We start from the raw sequence: 18,588 nt of genomic DNA on the forward strand, positions 1-18,588 counted from the left end.
CCCTCACCCTCATGTCACGACTTTCTTCTGCAGAACACAAAAGATGTTTTGAAGAACATTGATAACCAGGCAACACTGAACCCAGCACATGTGTGATATAAATGACGTGTTTTCATCATATGGAGAAGAGCAGACCATCTGACAGGTGTGTAAATGAAGTACACAATCAGAGGGAAGAGAGAGAGACGGGACTCACTGGGAACTCTGTTAATGGCCTTCAGAGGTCTCAAGACTCTCACGGTCCTGATGGCTGTCAGATTGATGTTCTGAAGATCCAGTGAATACTCCACCACCCTAAAGAACACAACACACATGTTATTCGTATCATGGAGCGACATGTAGAAGATCAGGCACACACACAAAACAGTAACTCTATAATTACTCGTCATGATCATCTCAACTGGACAGAAAGACTCACAATGTTGTGTTCACAGCAGATGGAGAAACAGCTTTAACATGTTACACACAGTGTGCACGTGTGTGCGTGTTTCTAATGAAGTGAATTGTGTGTGTTTGTGCTGTGGGTCTCAGTGATGTTTGTTCAGGGACATGAAACAGCTCTTCTTCTTATCTTTAGACAGTTTCTTATACACACACGCACGCACGCACGCACACACACACACACACACACACACACACACACACACACACACACACACACAGCTTTGGTTGACTATCCCCGTGGGGACAGTCCATAGGCGTAATGTTTTTATACTGTACAAACTGTATATTCTATCCCCTATCCCTAACCCTATCCCTAAACCTAAAGATCATAGAACACTTTTTGCATTTTTAGATTTGTAAAAAATATTGTTCTGTACAATTTATAAGCTTTTGTGCCCATGAGGACCTCAATTTTGGTCCCCACAGTGACACGAGTCCCCATGTGTTGGAGTGTATTCAGGTTTAGGTCCCCACCGGGATATACAAACATGAACGCACACACACACACACAGTCCCACATGGCTTTCTATTTATCAAAACACACAAATTTTAGAACACACATTCACAAATGATAACACACACACATTTAAACACACACGTGAGAGTGAAAGCTTTGTGTAACAGCAGTGTGATGATTCTCTCTCACATCATCTGAACACACACACACACACACACTGCGTCAGGTACACATGATGATCATTATAAATATGAAACATACGGTACAGTAGCACACGTGCGATGAGAGTTTATCAGAATCATGAACACAATGAGTGTTGTTCAGAATGCTCTGGAGGTGATGAGAGAATATTCAAACGCAGCGGAGGAAAGCTGACAGTCTGCTGTATAATTCATGAAGGTCCAGACATTAAATCCCTTGATTCTACTTTTATACTTGTCCTTTCAATTTTTATTTCTCTCACAGTATCTGGAGTTTCACTGGAGACGATCATGAAGGACTCCTCATTCACACTACTCATTACCAGTGTTGGCTGTAACTAGTTACTAAGTAATTAGTTACTGTAATTTAATTACTTTCCCCTTGAAAAAGTAAAGTGAGGGAATACTCAAATGTTTTCAGTAATTTAAATTACAGTTACTTCTGATGTAATTGAACTGTGCAATAGTGGAATTGACATCAAAATTCAGAGTCTAACTTTAAAATCTGTGCTTTAATGTATAATCCTCACATTTGTAATACTTTGGTCAGTTAATAATACTACTTTATGTGGTTTTATATGATTTATTTGAATGAATTAAGAGTCGTTTCATGTCTATCCTTCAATCACTGAACTAATCAAGGTTGATATAGGACATAGAAAGTAATTATATAGTAATTAAATAAGAGTCATTTGTACAGTAATCTAATTGCTATACTGAATATGTAATTAGTAACTAGTAATTACTTTTTCAGAGTAACTCGCCCAACACTGCTCATTTCTATAAAACAAGTGATTGACCATAGAAACTACACATACACAATATAAAGATTGAGAAATATAACTGTAATAAAGTCATGTTCCAATAGAATCTCACATCTGTCTAGTACGAGTGATGTCAGACTCAACAGCGGTTTGTTTGCCCTCATCAAGCGTCTGTGATTACAGTCAATAGAATCAGTGTTTATCGTGAGGAAATCTGTTCTGAGATCAGTCACATCTCACCCTGCCATGACAATGAAGAAGTCCAGTCTGTTCCATGTGTCGCCCAGATAACAGCACCGGCCGAAGATTCCCAGAGCCAGCATCTTCACCACCATCTCCAGAGCAAAGAAGACGTAGATGAAGGCGTCAAACACCTGAAGACACACACAGACACAGACTTTAATAACATGAGTGTGTCTTCAGGAGTGACCGGCGTATTCTGTACACAATGAGACGAGACGAGACTGACCTGTAGAATCTGACAGCGTTCAGATGAGCAGTCCATGTTCTCGCAGGGTTGAAACATTCCCAACGTCACGCAGTTTAACAGAATCACCAGCATACTGACCCGCTCGAACCACGTTCACACCGCACGGTCAAGATCATAACAGAACACAACACACATGTGTGTATTTGTCATTTTAGTAATGATGTATTTAGTTTTAACACTGCTGATCAGGTTTATGCAGTTTATGGAGTTTTTATTTATTTACAGTAAGCCCATTTACTCCCACCAATCAACTTAAAATTAAAAGACGTGTTCCACAGATTCTCATGATGATGATGATTCTCTGGTCTGCTCACATTCACTCGTTCTTACATCGATCAGCACTGTTGTCCGAGACTCTCCAGCGGTTACAGTGACTGCTTCACATCTCACACATAATGCTGACCCCGGGTCAGTGCTAATCTGTGGGTGGGACAAACTCTACATTCTAAAGGCTTTATTTATACAGGACAGGTCTGACAGAAGAACCGGAGGAATAATGAAGACCTTTCCACAGTCAAAGCGCTTCAGACTCGATGAGAAAGAGCACAGCTTTCAACACGACGATGTGTTCATGTAACTTCTGCTGCCGAGAGCTGGATTTCATCAGCTAATAGTGTATAACATCTAGACAAATCCAGAGAGGACAGACCGAGAGAGAGAGAGAGAGAGACATGATTCACATTCAAGAATCTGTGAAATAAACCAGTGACATCACACACACACCGCAGGACTAAAGCAATGTCTGTCACAGCTCATTAAAAAACAGCAAACTAACACACATCACTAGCTCACTCAAGTCTTTTTGTCTCCACGGCGACTCATCTCGACTCCATAGCAACAGCAGAGTTTTTAAATCAAGTTAATTGAAAATGTCTAAAAGTTGATGGCAGGCTGAGGGCTGTGACACACCTCTGATAACACAATCGAGACCTCACCAAACACACACGCACACAGACTTCACTCTGATTCCTCACATTTACTTGATAATGGAAAAGTCACATTCTGTTTCCACGTTCTGTGATCTTGACATTCTCCACACACACTCAGTTTATTTCTGTTCATGTGTTGTGATCTGATAAATGACATGATTGTGTTTCATTATTAAACACTAAACAACACCGGCGACCGTTTACAGAAGTCATGTCACTCAGGCATAAGACCACAGCCCTATCTATCTGGAGGAAGACAAAAATCACAATTAAATAGCATATTTCTGACTCATCGCTAAACCTGACATCAAAACCTGACGCCATAACCTTTTCTTTGCTAAAAAAAAGTTAAACTGTTCAGTTGTGCTAAAACAAAAGCCGTGGGATGATGTGACAGTGTTGAAGATCTTAAATGGTAAAAAAGTTTAAAAATCTTCAAACTTTACACTGCGTCCTAACCAGACATGTGGTAAGTAACTGTTACAGGTGAGATCTTTTTGAGACTTCTGCTCATGTTGCATTATTTTCGATGTGTGATGGTGTGTTCCTGACAGCGTCTGTGCTCATATTCAGCAACATGTTAGTGACCCGAAACACATCAAACCACGAGTGATGTGTTCATGCCACTGACTCCAGGATGATAGAACCGGACGTGCTCTATACTGTAAGTACAGTGTTTGTTTGTTTGTGAAATCATGTTGTGTGTGCGATTGGGATACAGTTGAAAATGATCTATTCCGGGATGGTGTCAATGACATGATCAGCAGTGATGAAGGTCACACATGTAAGACAGCAGAAGAGAAACACACACACACACACACACACACACACGCACACACACGCACACACACACACACGCACACGCACACACACACACACATACACGCTGTGTTAAACACTCAGGCTTCTCTCTCCTGCTGCCGACGGCAACAGAACCCCGCGAGCTATCCTCCAGACAGAACCCATCCTGTTGCTGTGGCAACAGAAAAAAGAGAGAAAGGTTGAGACAAGCATGCAGAAGAGATGCAGAAAGAACAAAAGATGTTAAATAAATGAGATATAAATAAAATCAAATAAAAGTGTGAGAGAAAGAAAAAGAGAGGAACTCTCATTACACAACTCAACCAAAACTCCAAACTAGAGGAGAAGAATAAAGTGTTTTCACTCCTTCAGAGTCACTCAACGTGTGTGCGCGTGAGTTCCTGTGTCACACACCCTGAATGATGCTGTCATACACTAAAACAGCACCAAACACCACACATGCACCTCGAGAGCTACAACAGCCAGAAGACATGCGAGACAAATGGAGCAGAATTGAGTTCAGGTTCTGTTGAGGAGACACGCCTGTGTGCAGGTGACCTGAAAATAGTTTGGGTCATTTCTCAAACTTGACTCATCTACACACGTGTTTGGAGCACATGCACTATTATTAAACACACACTGCTGTGTATTAATAAGCATGAGTTTGTTAAATCTGCTTACATGAGCAGCAGGTGGAAGCAGTTATTTCAGGTGGAAATGGGTCACGCTGTATATTTTCACACCCTCATCATTTACACGTCTGTTAGAAAACACAAAACTGTGTTACAACAACTCTGATATTTAACACAACAACAGTAGCCAGGTTTCCGTTACAGATTTGCGCAAAATATAAGTGATGTTTTCTAAATGTCGATTAAAACAACATCGCCGAATGCCTGCGTTTCCATTAAATGATGTAATGCGATTAAAGTGTATTTTGATTCTTCTCGCGTGAAGTCATTCTGGCCGTACTTCTTCTTTGTACGTTTTCTGGCAGGTTGCAAACAAACTTTAGTGCCACACTGCCACCTACTGTGATGGAAGAGTGAAGAGAAATGTCTATAATTCCTGATATATGTTCATGACCTCACTGTTCCTAGTAAATCTCCATACTGCACTCGCTCGTTTTCCTGCATTTGAGCCATCATATAAGATATTACTTCATGTGAATTCCTTACATCCTATCTTTCCAAATGGTCTGCCCAAACATACCCCGAATGGTCATGCAACTTTTATACGCCACGTGACTTGTAAATACGACAAAATGTTTCCATTGCCGTTTTGCGAAATATACCTTTATTGTATTGCCTGAAAAAACACCTCATACGAGCGTGAGAACTTTTTTGCGATACATGGGAGTTTTTGCTAAATTGACTTGTTTCCATTGGGCGTATTTTCAATTTGCGCATTTTGAAGGGTAATGGAAGCCTGGCTAGTGTTTCATCGTGTGTGTGTGTGTGTGTGTGTGTGTGTTGTTGCGGGAATATGGGCATTGTCCCTTTAAGAAGTATGGGCTTTGTAGTCCTGACCGCACGGGATGATGGGAAAAGTAGTGCGGGTGCGAGGTAGTGATGTGTGTGAGAGGAAAAGTGACGGACGGAACAAAAAGGGGAGCAAGCTGCTTTTAGAAGTTTTCGTTGTTTTTCATAAGTTCGTGAGACCACCCGGGAGTTCAAGTAATTGTGAAACGGTATAGTGATGGATGGAGCTTTCGCTTGGTGAGATTAAAACAACGTGCTTCCAAATAACTTTGTCGGCTCATTACTGCGAGAAATGAACCAGAGAACACTGTTACAGTTAACGTTATCCACAATCGGAGAGGCGGATTAACAAGAAAGTAACAGTGTGCGTGCGCGTGCGTGTGTGAGAGAGAGAGAGAGAAAGATGCTGTGTGGAGTTTGATGTGTGAATGTGTCTTTTGAGTGAGTTTTGCACAAGCCTGTCATTTTCATTTCTTTGATCTTTCATGCTAGTTTCATTCTGCAGAGTATAGCCGATCTTATGTTTTGTCGCGTGTGTGTGTTCTGGGTTCATGGCATTATAAACAGTGTCTCTGTAAAAGGATTTGTGTTGCTAATGAGTGTTTAATGTCTGTGAGGCGAGCGCTTTAAATGTCAGATCTCACTTTCACATCCCTTATATCTCTCTTTCATTGATACTTTTTCTTTATTCACTGTGTGTGCGCGTGTCGTCTTGTCTTTGATATCTGCTCGGCTCTGTTAGACGATGAATCAAACCCTTAATCTTTTACAGGGGCGCAACTAGACATTTTCGGAGGTGTATGCGAAATCAGATCAGCCTAGCCTGACTACGTCAGACTTCGTACTTCCGCTCAATTTCAGTTCGCTTCTGTACTCAGTCTGATTTAGAGGGTATGCACGTGTCGTCACTTTCCCGCGTGAACACGTCGGAACGCGCCTGCTTGAGTGGTAAAACACTGGGCAAAATGAATGGTTCCTGTCTTGTGATCATAAACTGAAGAGGCGTATGTTAGTTACTTTGGTTTATTAGACTCATAGAACTCTGCGGAACATATTCATCCGATCACAACTACTACCCTGATAGCACACGTAAATCTGGCAGACATCCATTTTCATCTGCAAGACATCTGGCAGATGCTGTTTGCTCATCTGCCCCACATCTCTGAGATGTCTGCTGTCAGACGTCATATAGACCTCTAGAAGATGTCTGGAAGATGTGTGTGATTTAGAATAGACGTACAACAGATCTTTCTAAGATGTTTAGCAGATGTTTTTACACAGCAGATGTTTTCCAGATCTCCAGATCTTTAGCAGACGTCTTATAGATGTACCTGTGCTATCTGGGTACTGTCTTGTTCCTCTACATGTTCCCTTATGTTACAATATCATTAAATGCAATTCCGCGCAAAATTTCAGTGTCTAAGAACATCTGATTCCTTTGTAAGTCATAAGGTAGTCGTAAGGATCACCGTCGAGTCCATCTGCTTGTAGTTTCAGCAAATAATTGCACGTTTTAGTCCCGTTTTTTTGTTCCTCCTATTGAATGCAGCCATTTTGCCTTAGTTTTACCACTCAAGGGAGCGTGTCCCGGCGTGTTCACGTGGGAAAGTGACGTCAATGCATACCCTCTATAGCAAACCATCCCCCAGATTAGGCTCGTTTGAGATGGCCAAATTCTGCGCAGAACCGATCAGCGCGAGATGCATGCCGGTAAGAAATGTGTCCTAGTTACGTCCACCTTGCTCTGATGTCATGCTGACGTGGGTCAAAAAACTCTCGCGACGGCCAGGCGGCTGTGTCGGATTCTTCAGTCGGGCGCAGCTGCTCTCCACCGACTGCGCTGATGAAAAGCACGATGGGAAACAACTTGCTGACGACACATCTTAAATGCTCATTGGGCGAGAATGTCAGCTGATATCTTTTTTCTTAAGTGTTCCATTAATAAGTCCATTAACTGAAGTAGGTTTTGAGATTTATATGTGGAAAAAACACACCTATGTGAAATATATAGTCCTCATAACCACCTTGATGTAAAAGCAGTGGCAATTCAGATTTCATCTGTGATAAAAAGCGCTTTTTTATTAAAGTATAACAAAAACATTACAAAACAAGATGGTATACAGTTTACATTCAAAAACAGACGAGAAAAAAATAATAAAAGATAATACAAACAAAACAATAAAGACAAAAAAGAAAGAAAAAAATCAAAATGTTCAATCCATCCATGTTAATAAATTCAAAACAAGAAATATAATTTATATTATCGAATAAGTCTAACAAAACTCCAGCTTTTTATTATTTGCTTTTGATAGCATTTTTAAATATTGTCCCAAATAATTCTTAAATATAAAAAATACATTTGGGAATTAAATTCTTAGCTAACAAAAGTAAGTTATTAATATTTAAAAAAAGTTTGACCTTTTTCACCGTTTCCATATTACATTTTTTATAAACGACATGTTAAATTCACAACATTTTACTCATTTAACCACAATTATTGCACTTTGTCCAGGAATTAAAGAAAAATATGCTCTGAAAAAATAGGGTCTGTGTTTTCTGGAAATGAGTTACAGAATTTACACAATATAGGAACTCCCCAGAAGGATAAATACCACATACAATTTTGAAATGTATTCTTTTGGGGGGTAAACTGGAAACTTGAAATAGGAGTTTCTAAGTTTAAGCATTCGTTTGTCAAAGAACATGTCTAAATTCTTTCATACAGAGAGTTTGTCTAATATACGATTTAGAACATTTCTCACTTTTAAACTCAGTTGGCCCAAGAAAAATGCGATAAAAAACGTGAACGCGATCTGTTCCATTGCTGACGTTTCCAGTCGACTCGACAGCGCGATTTGGGAAGAGTCCGTCTTGCCTGCGCTGTTTTCACTCCTCCCCTTACTGCAGCCGCCTACTCTCGTCTTCTTTTCAGGCGAGGAAAGGTGCGTCTCAAACAAGCCTATTATCTCCGGCTCCATACCAGCCGTCCAACCAACGAACAGAGGGCGGGCTAAGAGCCGTGACGTAGACACTAAACGGCGAATTTAAGATTGTAGTTAGGGAAATATAAAACGACAGCGGACATGGGCCCTGTCCCAAATGGCGCACTCCGGTCTTGTGGACCTCCTCTGAGTCCACACTTGATGACGTCAGGAAGTGCAGACCTATAGGGCACTAGGCACGAGTCCACAAGGGTACATGGGAGCGCATACGCCCTTTTCACATGACGTCACGCATCTTCCGTTCTGCCGCAAAGCAGTGTATCATTACTTCCGCTAGCACTCCAGTTCATAAGGTGGCGGTAATGCACCTATAATACAGAATCTGTGTTGTTCATCTTTACAGAGCCCAGAGACAATACAAGTCTACAACAAAACATGGCTTATTACCTTAAGTAAGAAAATGCACTGCATTAAAATATTTTACTCTTGAATAGCTGGCTTAATAGAAAATAAATAAGCAATAATACGAATAAGTCACTAATTAATAAATAAATGTTGAATTTGATCAAAACATACATTTCAAAATGTATCCGTCATGTTTACGTATATGTCTGACATCCACGACACTCCTCCCATCCGTTCTGTGATTGGGCGTTCGCAAGGATTCCTGGGTAGGGGACTTCAGTGGAGTCTCACTCAATGTGGGCTTCGCCGAAGACCGCATCGAGGGCACAAAGGAGGCGCTCGCGAGCAGACTTCTGAGCGCTAAAAAGACAAATGGGACACCCTACGGACTTGTAGACTTGGCGAGCACGCGCAATTTAAGTCCACGAGACCTCAAGTCCACATGAAGTGCGCCATTTGGGACAGGGCCTTAGAGACACGGGATGCTATTCGTCATAACCAAACGTCATGTGATTGGCTTACGGGTTCACCAATGATTTTAAACTTCAGACAAGCGCCCCCCACGAGAAAGTAAACGCTTGTCAATTATGCCCTTCCATACTCTGGCCGTTTCTCAATATGCGTCCTTGTCTGTACTTGTGTCCTTGTGGACTTGTAAAACGTCATCAGAAGCAGCCCAAGTACTGTTCCAATTCAAAGTTCACATCTGGCCAAGTACAGTTCCAATCCCCGCATGTGTTCTTGCTCCGCCCCTTTTATCGAGGTTGCATAGGGAGGTGACTTGATATGGGCCATAACCCAGAATTCAGTTCGCTCCAACTGACGTTCCGTAATGGCGGAACAGAGAACGCACAACTGTAAGTAATACATTTGGAAATACTATTGTTATTATGTCACGAAATGTCGTTTTTGAGGTGAGAATATAGTTGTTTAGACTTCAAATCTGGCGTTGAATTATAAGGTTAGCCACTATTTGAAAATGTCTTCAGACGACTTCGGAGGTGGGACATCCCGAGTAGTCAGTGCATATGTACCTGGCGAGGCCAGCCCGACCTCGGCAAGTGCTCCTGAAATACTGCTGCCAGTAGCGTTGCTGTAGTGGTTCCATTTTGATTGATTAATTGATTCTTTTACTTATTTCACTTTCCTTTTTGTCTGTGACAATCAGATTTGCATAACAGAAGCTTAAAGGTTTCCTTTTAAATAAACACTTTTACAGAAACACTGCTTCACAGTGTAACAGATACGCAATTCTGAAAAGATAAATATCACATCTGAACACTTATAAAACAACGGAGTAAAAAGAAGGCTACATAAAGTTAATGCTCAGACATACACAATAAATTACAGCTACAACTAACGATTATTTTGATAATTGAATAATCGGACGATTGTTTTTTCGATTAATTGGATAAAAGGCTAAACAATTTTTTATTTTAACTTTTGCTTATAATAACTAAATAAAACCCCAAATAAGGGTATTTATTGTATTCTTTTAAAAGTGGGTTTCACTTATATAATGTAGAATTTGGACATTCAGCCTAATACCGTTAATAAAAAAGCTTGTCCAGTTTTAAACAATAAAACTTCTTTAAATATCCCAAATATAAGTAGCAATCGAGGTGTAGCCCATTAGAGATGTGCTGGTGAGGAAATGTGCCCAGTGAATAATAAACTTATTTTACTTCAGCGTTGTATAACATAAATAAACAACAGGTCTTTGTTTTTCCCCCACTTACTTTAATGCAATTTTAGTTTATGGTTCATTAATATTGAATGAAAGCACAACAATAAAAAGGTATCCTATGTTAAACATACTTTTACTGAAACTTTATAATTAAACCTTTATTGAAAAACGAAATAAGATGGATAACTTACATTTAGCCTAACACAGATAAATAAAAGATCTTCGTATTTTCCCCTTACTTTAATTGTTTTTTAGTTTGTGGTTCATATTTATTAAACGTCATTAAAGTAAAGCAAAGACAAACTCACTTACATTGAATGAAGAAATTATCATTTGTTTTATTAACAAACGTTCTTTTGCGCTCCTGTCTCTGTCAATGGTCAATCGCTGTTTCACTGTCCTCACACAATCTCCCAGTGCTCTGTGTATGCAGAAGACGCATCTGCTGGCGTTATATGAAGAACACGGCCTGACGTTCAAACTGCACAGCTGGCGTCGTATGGGGAAGACGAGTCTGACGTTTAATGAAGAGCCCAACAACTAGCTTATATGCATGATAGTGGGAGACTTAACAGCTTTAACAGCCATCTCAGACTCTCCCAAATGTACAGCTCATTCACAAACATAGATTTCTTTTACAAGCGACAGAGGTATGGACAGGAGGTGAACTGATACGTTAATGTATCATATACTACTCAACTCAACTCAACTCAACTTTATTTATATAGCGCTTTTACAATTTTCATTGTTACAAAGCAGCTGTACATGAGATACATTGACTACAAGCAAAACAATCAAAGTTGTACCTGCAAAAACAAGAAAAGGTTGAAAACACAGAAGACAGACACACCCACACACAAAACACTCCACACACACAACACGCACACACACCAACACACACAGACACAGAGACACACACACACACACACACACACGTACGTACACAGACAAGTACGCACACACACACACGCTCAGTGAGAGCACACATTTAGGATAAAGGAGAGAGAAGCACAGGTCAAATATAACAGATAATAAATTCCTATATGCAATATTAATTAAGTAAAACTTTAAGATTCTAAAGCAGCCCCCCCGGTCAGGCAGATAGTGCAAAAACAGTATGCAAACGGTGGCGAGGAACCCAAAACTCTAATCGAGAAAAAAAACCTCAGGAGAACCCAGGCCCAACCAGGGGATTCCAGTTCCCCTCTGGCAAAAGCTGCTGCCTCTGCACAAGCTCCAGAGAACTTGCACAACAAGGCTAAATAAAATAAATAAACTTAATAATAAAATAAATTATAGTTTAAGATTATCATTAATAATCTAATAGCATTTGAAGTTTTGTGGTGAAGACATGTCAAGAGACCGCGTCCTTCTTTATCCAGCTCTATCATCTCAGCTCTTGTCAGGTCCCCACTTCCCATTCTCCGCTCTACCATCAGGTCAGGCCATGAACTGCATCCTGCTCGCTGTGGTAACCTTGGAACAATGAGACAAGACTGGCTGAGAGTAGAGTACTGTTCTGTACTCTTTGATGCAACAAGTACATCAGTTGTGTTTTTGGTTCCGGTTGATCTAACTAATGCAGCCTAAACCCTCTGAAGATTTATATTATGGAAGAGTAGTGTATGCAAGATTAAAAAGATGCGTCTTTAGTCTAGATTTAAACTGACAGAGTGTGTCTGCCTCCCGGACAGTGCAGGGAAGACTATTCCAAAGTTTAGGCGCTAGATAGGAAAAGGATCTACCACCTGCACTTGATTTTGAAATTCTAGGTATTACCAACTGACAGGACGCCTGAGAGCGTAATGCACGTGAAGGACTGTAATACAAAAGGAGTTCATTCAAGTACTGAGGAGCTAAACCATGTAAGGCTTTATAGGTAATAAGCAAGATTTTAAAGTTAACGCGATGCTTTATAGGTAACCAGTGCAAGGTTGACAGAACCGGGCTAATATGTTCATACTTTTTTGTACGTGTAAGAACTCGAGCTGCCGCGTTTTGGACCAATTGGAGTTTTTGTAATAAGCCTGCAGGGCAACCACCTAACAGTGCATTACAGTAATCTAGTCTTGATGTCATGAATGCATGAATTAACTTCTCTGCATCTGAGATTGACAGCATATGACGTAGTTTAGATATATTCTTAAGATGGAAAAACGCAATTTTACAGGTGTTGGCGACGTGGCTCTCAAATGACAGATTACTATCGAATAGAACGCCAAGATTCTTTGCTGACGACGAGGGTTTTATGGAACATCCGTCAATAGTTAAACAGTATTCTTGGTTGTTACTTATAGCAGTTTTCGGTCCAATAAGTAACACTTCCGTTTTGTCCGAGTTCAGTAATAAAAAGTTGTTACTCATCCAGTTTTTTCATCACAGCATACTATGATATGAACTAGCCTACCTAAAGATTTACAGAGATGAAATGATATACCAATAGATATTTATCCACTTGGACATTGTTTTTGATTGTTGTCTTGATTTTACTTGTCAATTTTCTTGTTCTGTTCTGCGCCTCGTTTCTTTGCTCGATCCATTTGGTCATGTGACTGTCACAGAGTGAGTGGTTGACATAATAACTTGATTTAAATGAAATATATTTGTTGAACTCGTTGAAAGTTAAACTAAAACGTTTTATATAATTAAATTTTTCGCTATATTTTCTATTATTTATAACGTTTTATTTAAAAAATCTTTAACTAATATCTTGGCCCAATGGCGCCCCCCCTTGTGCGGCGCCCCATGCACCTCATATACTGCATACCCCATTTTTGCGCCACTGATCTTTTACATTCAAACACACAATATAATGTTTGTCATTTCCAGCCGTGTGATTGGTCAAACACACGTGAGCTCATCAGCTCAGGCCAAAACCACTGTCACGCTTCTGTTAAATGAATTAAATTGAATTAAAACATTTGAGAAGTCACTGTACTCAGAAACACAACAGCCTAGGAAGAGGTTTTATTATAGCTGAACATCAAACAGCATGTTCTGAATATCTGCAGGATTATAATCCATTAACAGCATCATTCACGTGTGATTTCCTCTCATAGAAACATGAGTAAACATTGAACATGAGGGTTTAGGATGAACACGTTAGATACTGTATGTCTGTATGAGGCGTGTAAAACCACTGGGATGAAAAAGAGAGAATTTACATTACAGACTCATCAAACATTCACAGCACTGTTTAATCTCACATTAATGTGTGTGCGTGCGTGTCAATTGTTATTGAACAGAGCCATAATTGAAAGAAACAAAAAAGAACAAAGATAAAAAGATTTTATAAAAAAGAAGAAAAACAGATTAATGAAGAATGAGGAAGATAGATTAACTAGACCAGATACGTCAGTATTAAACACACACACACACACACACACACACACACACACACACACTTCTGAGTTAATGAGACCTCCTCAGCGGCTAAAGAGAGAGAGAGAGAGAGAGAGAGATTATATAGACGAGGATTCATTAGAAATGAGTGAGTGAAGTGTTCTCTATGGAACGAGAGCATCAGACTGATCTCACCTCACATGATGTCAGTCTGAGCTACAGATGAGAGGTAGACTGATGAAGCTCTAGGCTGCGTTTACACTTGTCATTCACATGCGACCTGTATCTGGATGTTGTCCACATTTATGGCGTTATTATAATGACAAATGTCGCGAGCGCATTATTACAAGGCGAGAGCGCATTCTTGTCATACGAGCGCGCGAATCTCTCCGCTCGCACGCCGATTTCCTTTGCTCGTGCACAAAACTGGACGCGCGCTTTCAACTATACGCTGCTCTCTTATGAATTTTCTGTCCTCTCGCTCAGTGAGCGTGTGCGCACTCAAAATGCGTTCCGTGCGTCCACGAATCCTTCGGTACTCTTGCTCTCGAGAGGTCCTCCTGTGTGTTCCAGGCATTATAGGCTGTCAAAAGTAGTCAACCAATCAGGGATAGGCTTCCACGGCGGGCCAATGAAAACGCGACCTTTTACATGGCATCTTATTGGTTGAAAGTGACTCGACGTTTTCAACGAAGCGAGATGGATCCACCACGTTCTCAGGTAACAATATTAATATATTTGATGCAACATTATTAGTCAAATGTGTATTAGAAATGAACAGGGGCATTAGGATGCTTTGTAGGCTACATATAAACGTCAGTTTAACTACCATGTTATTCAGACAAAACAGACCAACACCCTCAAGTTCATGTGGTCCTCGTGCATGTCCTACACTAAACATAATATTGTCAAAATAGTACTAAATTGATTACCGAACAATTTAGATTGGTGTCTTAAGTTAGCTTTATTCTAAAATAATATTTACTACAAGTAACGGTACATATCAAAACAATAATAGCACTGGAGCATTTGGAAATATCATATAATATTCTATACTTATTTGGTTATGCATTTAATGCGTTTGCAGACACACACTGTAAGTGTTCTGCATTCAGTGTTCCAGAAGTTCAGGGCACACAACTGAACTTCTATGCAATATACCAAACGCTCCCTTACCGTTCATTTATAATATACATTTGATGAATAATGTTGCATCAAATATATTAAAATTGTTACCTGAGAACGTGGTGGATCCAGAGGCGTATTAAGACCTCTTGGTGCCCCCCATCCACCCACCTACCCACACGCAAGAATCCACTCATTAAAAGATTTATATATTAAAAGATTTTATAAGAATGAAACTCAGCAATTTACAATATACTATTTTACAAGAATTACACATTAACATGACACTTTTGTAGAAAAGAACACGAAAAACAACTCTTCATCAAGCATTTTTAACAATTAGGCCTACTGTAGTTAAGAGGTCGCATTTTCATTGGCCCGCCGTGGAAGCCTATCCCTGATTGGTTGACTAGTTTTGACAGCCTATAATGCCTGGAACACACAGGAGGACCTCTCGAGAGCAAGAGTACCGAAGGATTCGTGGACGCACGGCACGCATTTTGAGTGCGCACACGCTCACTGAGCGAGAGGAGAGAACATTCATAAGAGAGCAGCGTATAGTTGAAAGCGCGCGTCCAGTTTTGTGCACGAGCAAAGGAAATCGGCGTGCGAGCGGAGAGATTCGCGCGCTCGTATGACAAGAATGCGCTCTCGCCTTGTAATAATGCGCTCGCGACATTTGTCATTATAATAACGCCATACACATTGACATTGAAAAGACAAGTGTAAACGCGCTTCAGTGAGTCCTGATCCAGAGATAGTCGAGGATCTCTGTGTAATGTAAACACAATCCAGCCGTCTATCTACATTTACAGGTACAACTTCACAGAAAACCCCGCCCACTATTATTATTCTCTTGTCTGTGCGAAGCCTGTCAGACTGCGGAGCAGCTGACAAATACAGTGGAACGTTTACTCTAGCATTCATTTTCCCACGAAATGGCTGTGGACACATTTTGACAGTATATCATTATTTGTAACCTACAGAGGATGTATGTCAAATCACACCAGATGTTTTACTTGACCACTTCAGCAGTATCATCATCACATAGGCTATCTGTGACCGCTCGCACACACAGCGGTGTTTTTCAACGCATCATTTGTTTATCTTCATGTCACAGACACGAATAGCAACACTATATATTATATACGTACCGTCCCCGGAAGACAGAAGTGGCAGCCGTGCAGCTTGAAACGGAGCTCTGAACACACCGTATATATCACTTACACACAGAAACAAGATTGTATAGTGTTGCTAATAGCTGATGTCAGTGAGCACGCTATTTAGGGTGCAAATCAAAGAAACGACACGCTGTCACTTGCAGCCGAACCAGCCCAAGTAGACGAGAACGATGTAAGTGATCGCTTTTGATCATAGGAACTTACTTATGTGATTATTTATGTGTCTGTAAACAAACATCCTCTGCTTGTTCGTTCACATATAAGATCATTTACGGTTTTAATAACTCCAGCTTGGTAGTCCAAACAACTGTAGCCTGTATCTGATTCTGACCGTGGTTTACTTCCCACCACTGCCTCTATTTCAACATGGCGGCGGATACTTTCCAGCGTTCTGTAACAGTGTTGCCAGACGTACCATATTGCTGTTCGATGTAGGATCAACAATGAAAAAAATCCCATGATGTACAATAATTTCAGAATTTTGTGACACTTCAAATGATGGTCGTTGTACTCATTGATCTAGCTGTGGATCCTACGGCTGCCGTCATGATTGTGAGAAGAACGTAAACGTGCAGTTACGCATGCCTCACGCAAGTCTTCTCGGCCCATCACAAGTTAGCATTCCCGCTGCAGCGGCGTCCTGAAAAGGAAGGTGAGGACAGGGAAAAGGCCAAAAGGAAGGCAGAGTCTATGGAGCAGCCTAAAAGTAAGCCCCGACAGAAAACATACAGAAGGAGTGGGAAAAGGACCCCAGTTTTTTGGCTAAGACCGGTTTCAGGCAATGACAACAAAGCCTTCTGCCGGTTGTGTCAAAAATTGTTTGTCTAAATAAATAGCTGTGTTCTGTTCGTTTGACTCGTGTACGATAAGTTTCTTCCAAATACGATAGTTTTGAGCTTCTGGTACGAGAGTTGGACATTTCCAATCTGGCAACCCTGATCTGTAACATGCTCATCCTCCCCGTTATACGCGTTGTGTGTAATCTCTCCCACACCGGGGCTATTTCTAAACCGCAGGCTTTTTAAAATAATGGGCAGGAAACTAGAGATCCGATCAGATATCCAGATGTGGAAGCCACTTGATGTGAATGTGTCCTGATTGTCTGAAGGTCGGATCTGCTCGTTCGGATCACAGAGATCGCGTGTCAATGACAAATATAAACGTAGCCTATGTGACTGCATTCAGTATCCAAGATAAAGAAAAACAATCAGACAAACAAAGAACCACAAATATAATTCATGTTTCCAAACACTGTTTCAGAAACACAACACAGTCAATGTTTACACACTCTTCAGCAGATCAAACACACACACACACACACACATCTGAACATTCAACACAAAGATCACTTACACACTAAAGAATATCTGACACCGACTAATACAAGACATCAGATTCAGTTCTGTTTCATCCAGCAAATCTCTGAAGCTCAGAGGAGATGACAAACGGTCTGACCTCAGAACAGTTCTATCAGATAACTCCTCAAGAGTTCACATGACATGAGGATCACTTCTTTACACTACACCAACACAACAGCAGAAATCAATGAAACACGCACACACAAAGAATGACAGATCTATCAGACCATCTTCTCACAGTCTCATTCTCACTGTGTGTCAGCAGCACATGAACATTTTGTTCAAGTTTGTCATCAGAGGATGTTGATTTATTGACTGAAAGATTTCTCAGCTGTTCACGCATCAGTTTCAATCAGAGATTATACTGGGACAGAAACATCGTCTAAAGCCCGTCTGATCCTCCTGAGCTGAAACATCATGCTTTACCAACACAGACGATCATGTGACACACAGTACACATGTCTACACACCGTCTGGTCCTGTAGTATCAGCTCTTTCAGACAAACCACACAAAACAAACGGCTCTTCACCTCTAACGTTTGTCAGACGGACTCCTTCTGTCTGTGGGCGACTGTTGGACCGAAGACCAGAGCACACTTCACACGGATCACACCACCAGAGACTACTGACCAGTGTCTCCATACACACACACGCACACACACACACGCACGCACGCACGCACGCACCACACACACAACAACACACACCCAACACACACACACACAAATAAACATTATAAAACAAACAAACTAGAGCATCAGACACTGTACAAGATCACTTCTGCATTACTGTCAGCAACCTTCAACACACACGCACGCAGCACGCAAACACCGCACGCACACACACACACACACACACACCACACACACACACACACACACGCACGCACACACACAGCCACACACACACACACACACACACACACACACACGACACACACCACACACACCGCACCCACACACACACACACACACACACACAC

General features: G+C 40.8%; 1 protein-coding gene across 1 annotated transcript in view; it reads right to left on the reverse strand.

The window, feature by feature from the left end:
- The window catches only part of LOC130557309 (voltage-dependent T-type calcium channel subunit alpha-1I-like), a 69,122-nt gene that overhangs the window by 39,491 nt on the left and 11,043 nt on the right, over window positions 1-18,588 (reverse strand). Inside the window, exons 3-5 of the mRNA XM_057338971.1 lie at window positions 2,335-2,446; window positions 2,106-2,239; window positions 197-294 (exon numbers count right to left, since the gene is read on the reverse strand). Coding sequence (XP_057194954.1) covers window positions 197-294; window positions 2,106-2,239; window positions 2,335-2,446 — 344 coding nt within the window. The remainder of the gene's footprint in view (window positions 1-196; window positions 295-2,105; window positions 2,240-2,334; window positions 2,447-18,588) is intronic.

This window comes from Triplophysa rosa, linkage group LG7, assembly GCF_024868665.1.
Source record: "Triplophysa rosa linkage group LG7, Trosa_1v2, whole genome shotgun sequence".
Taxonomy (NCBI): Eukaryota; Metazoa; Chordata; class Actinopteri; order Cypriniformes; family Nemacheilidae; genus Triplophysa; species Triplophysa rosa.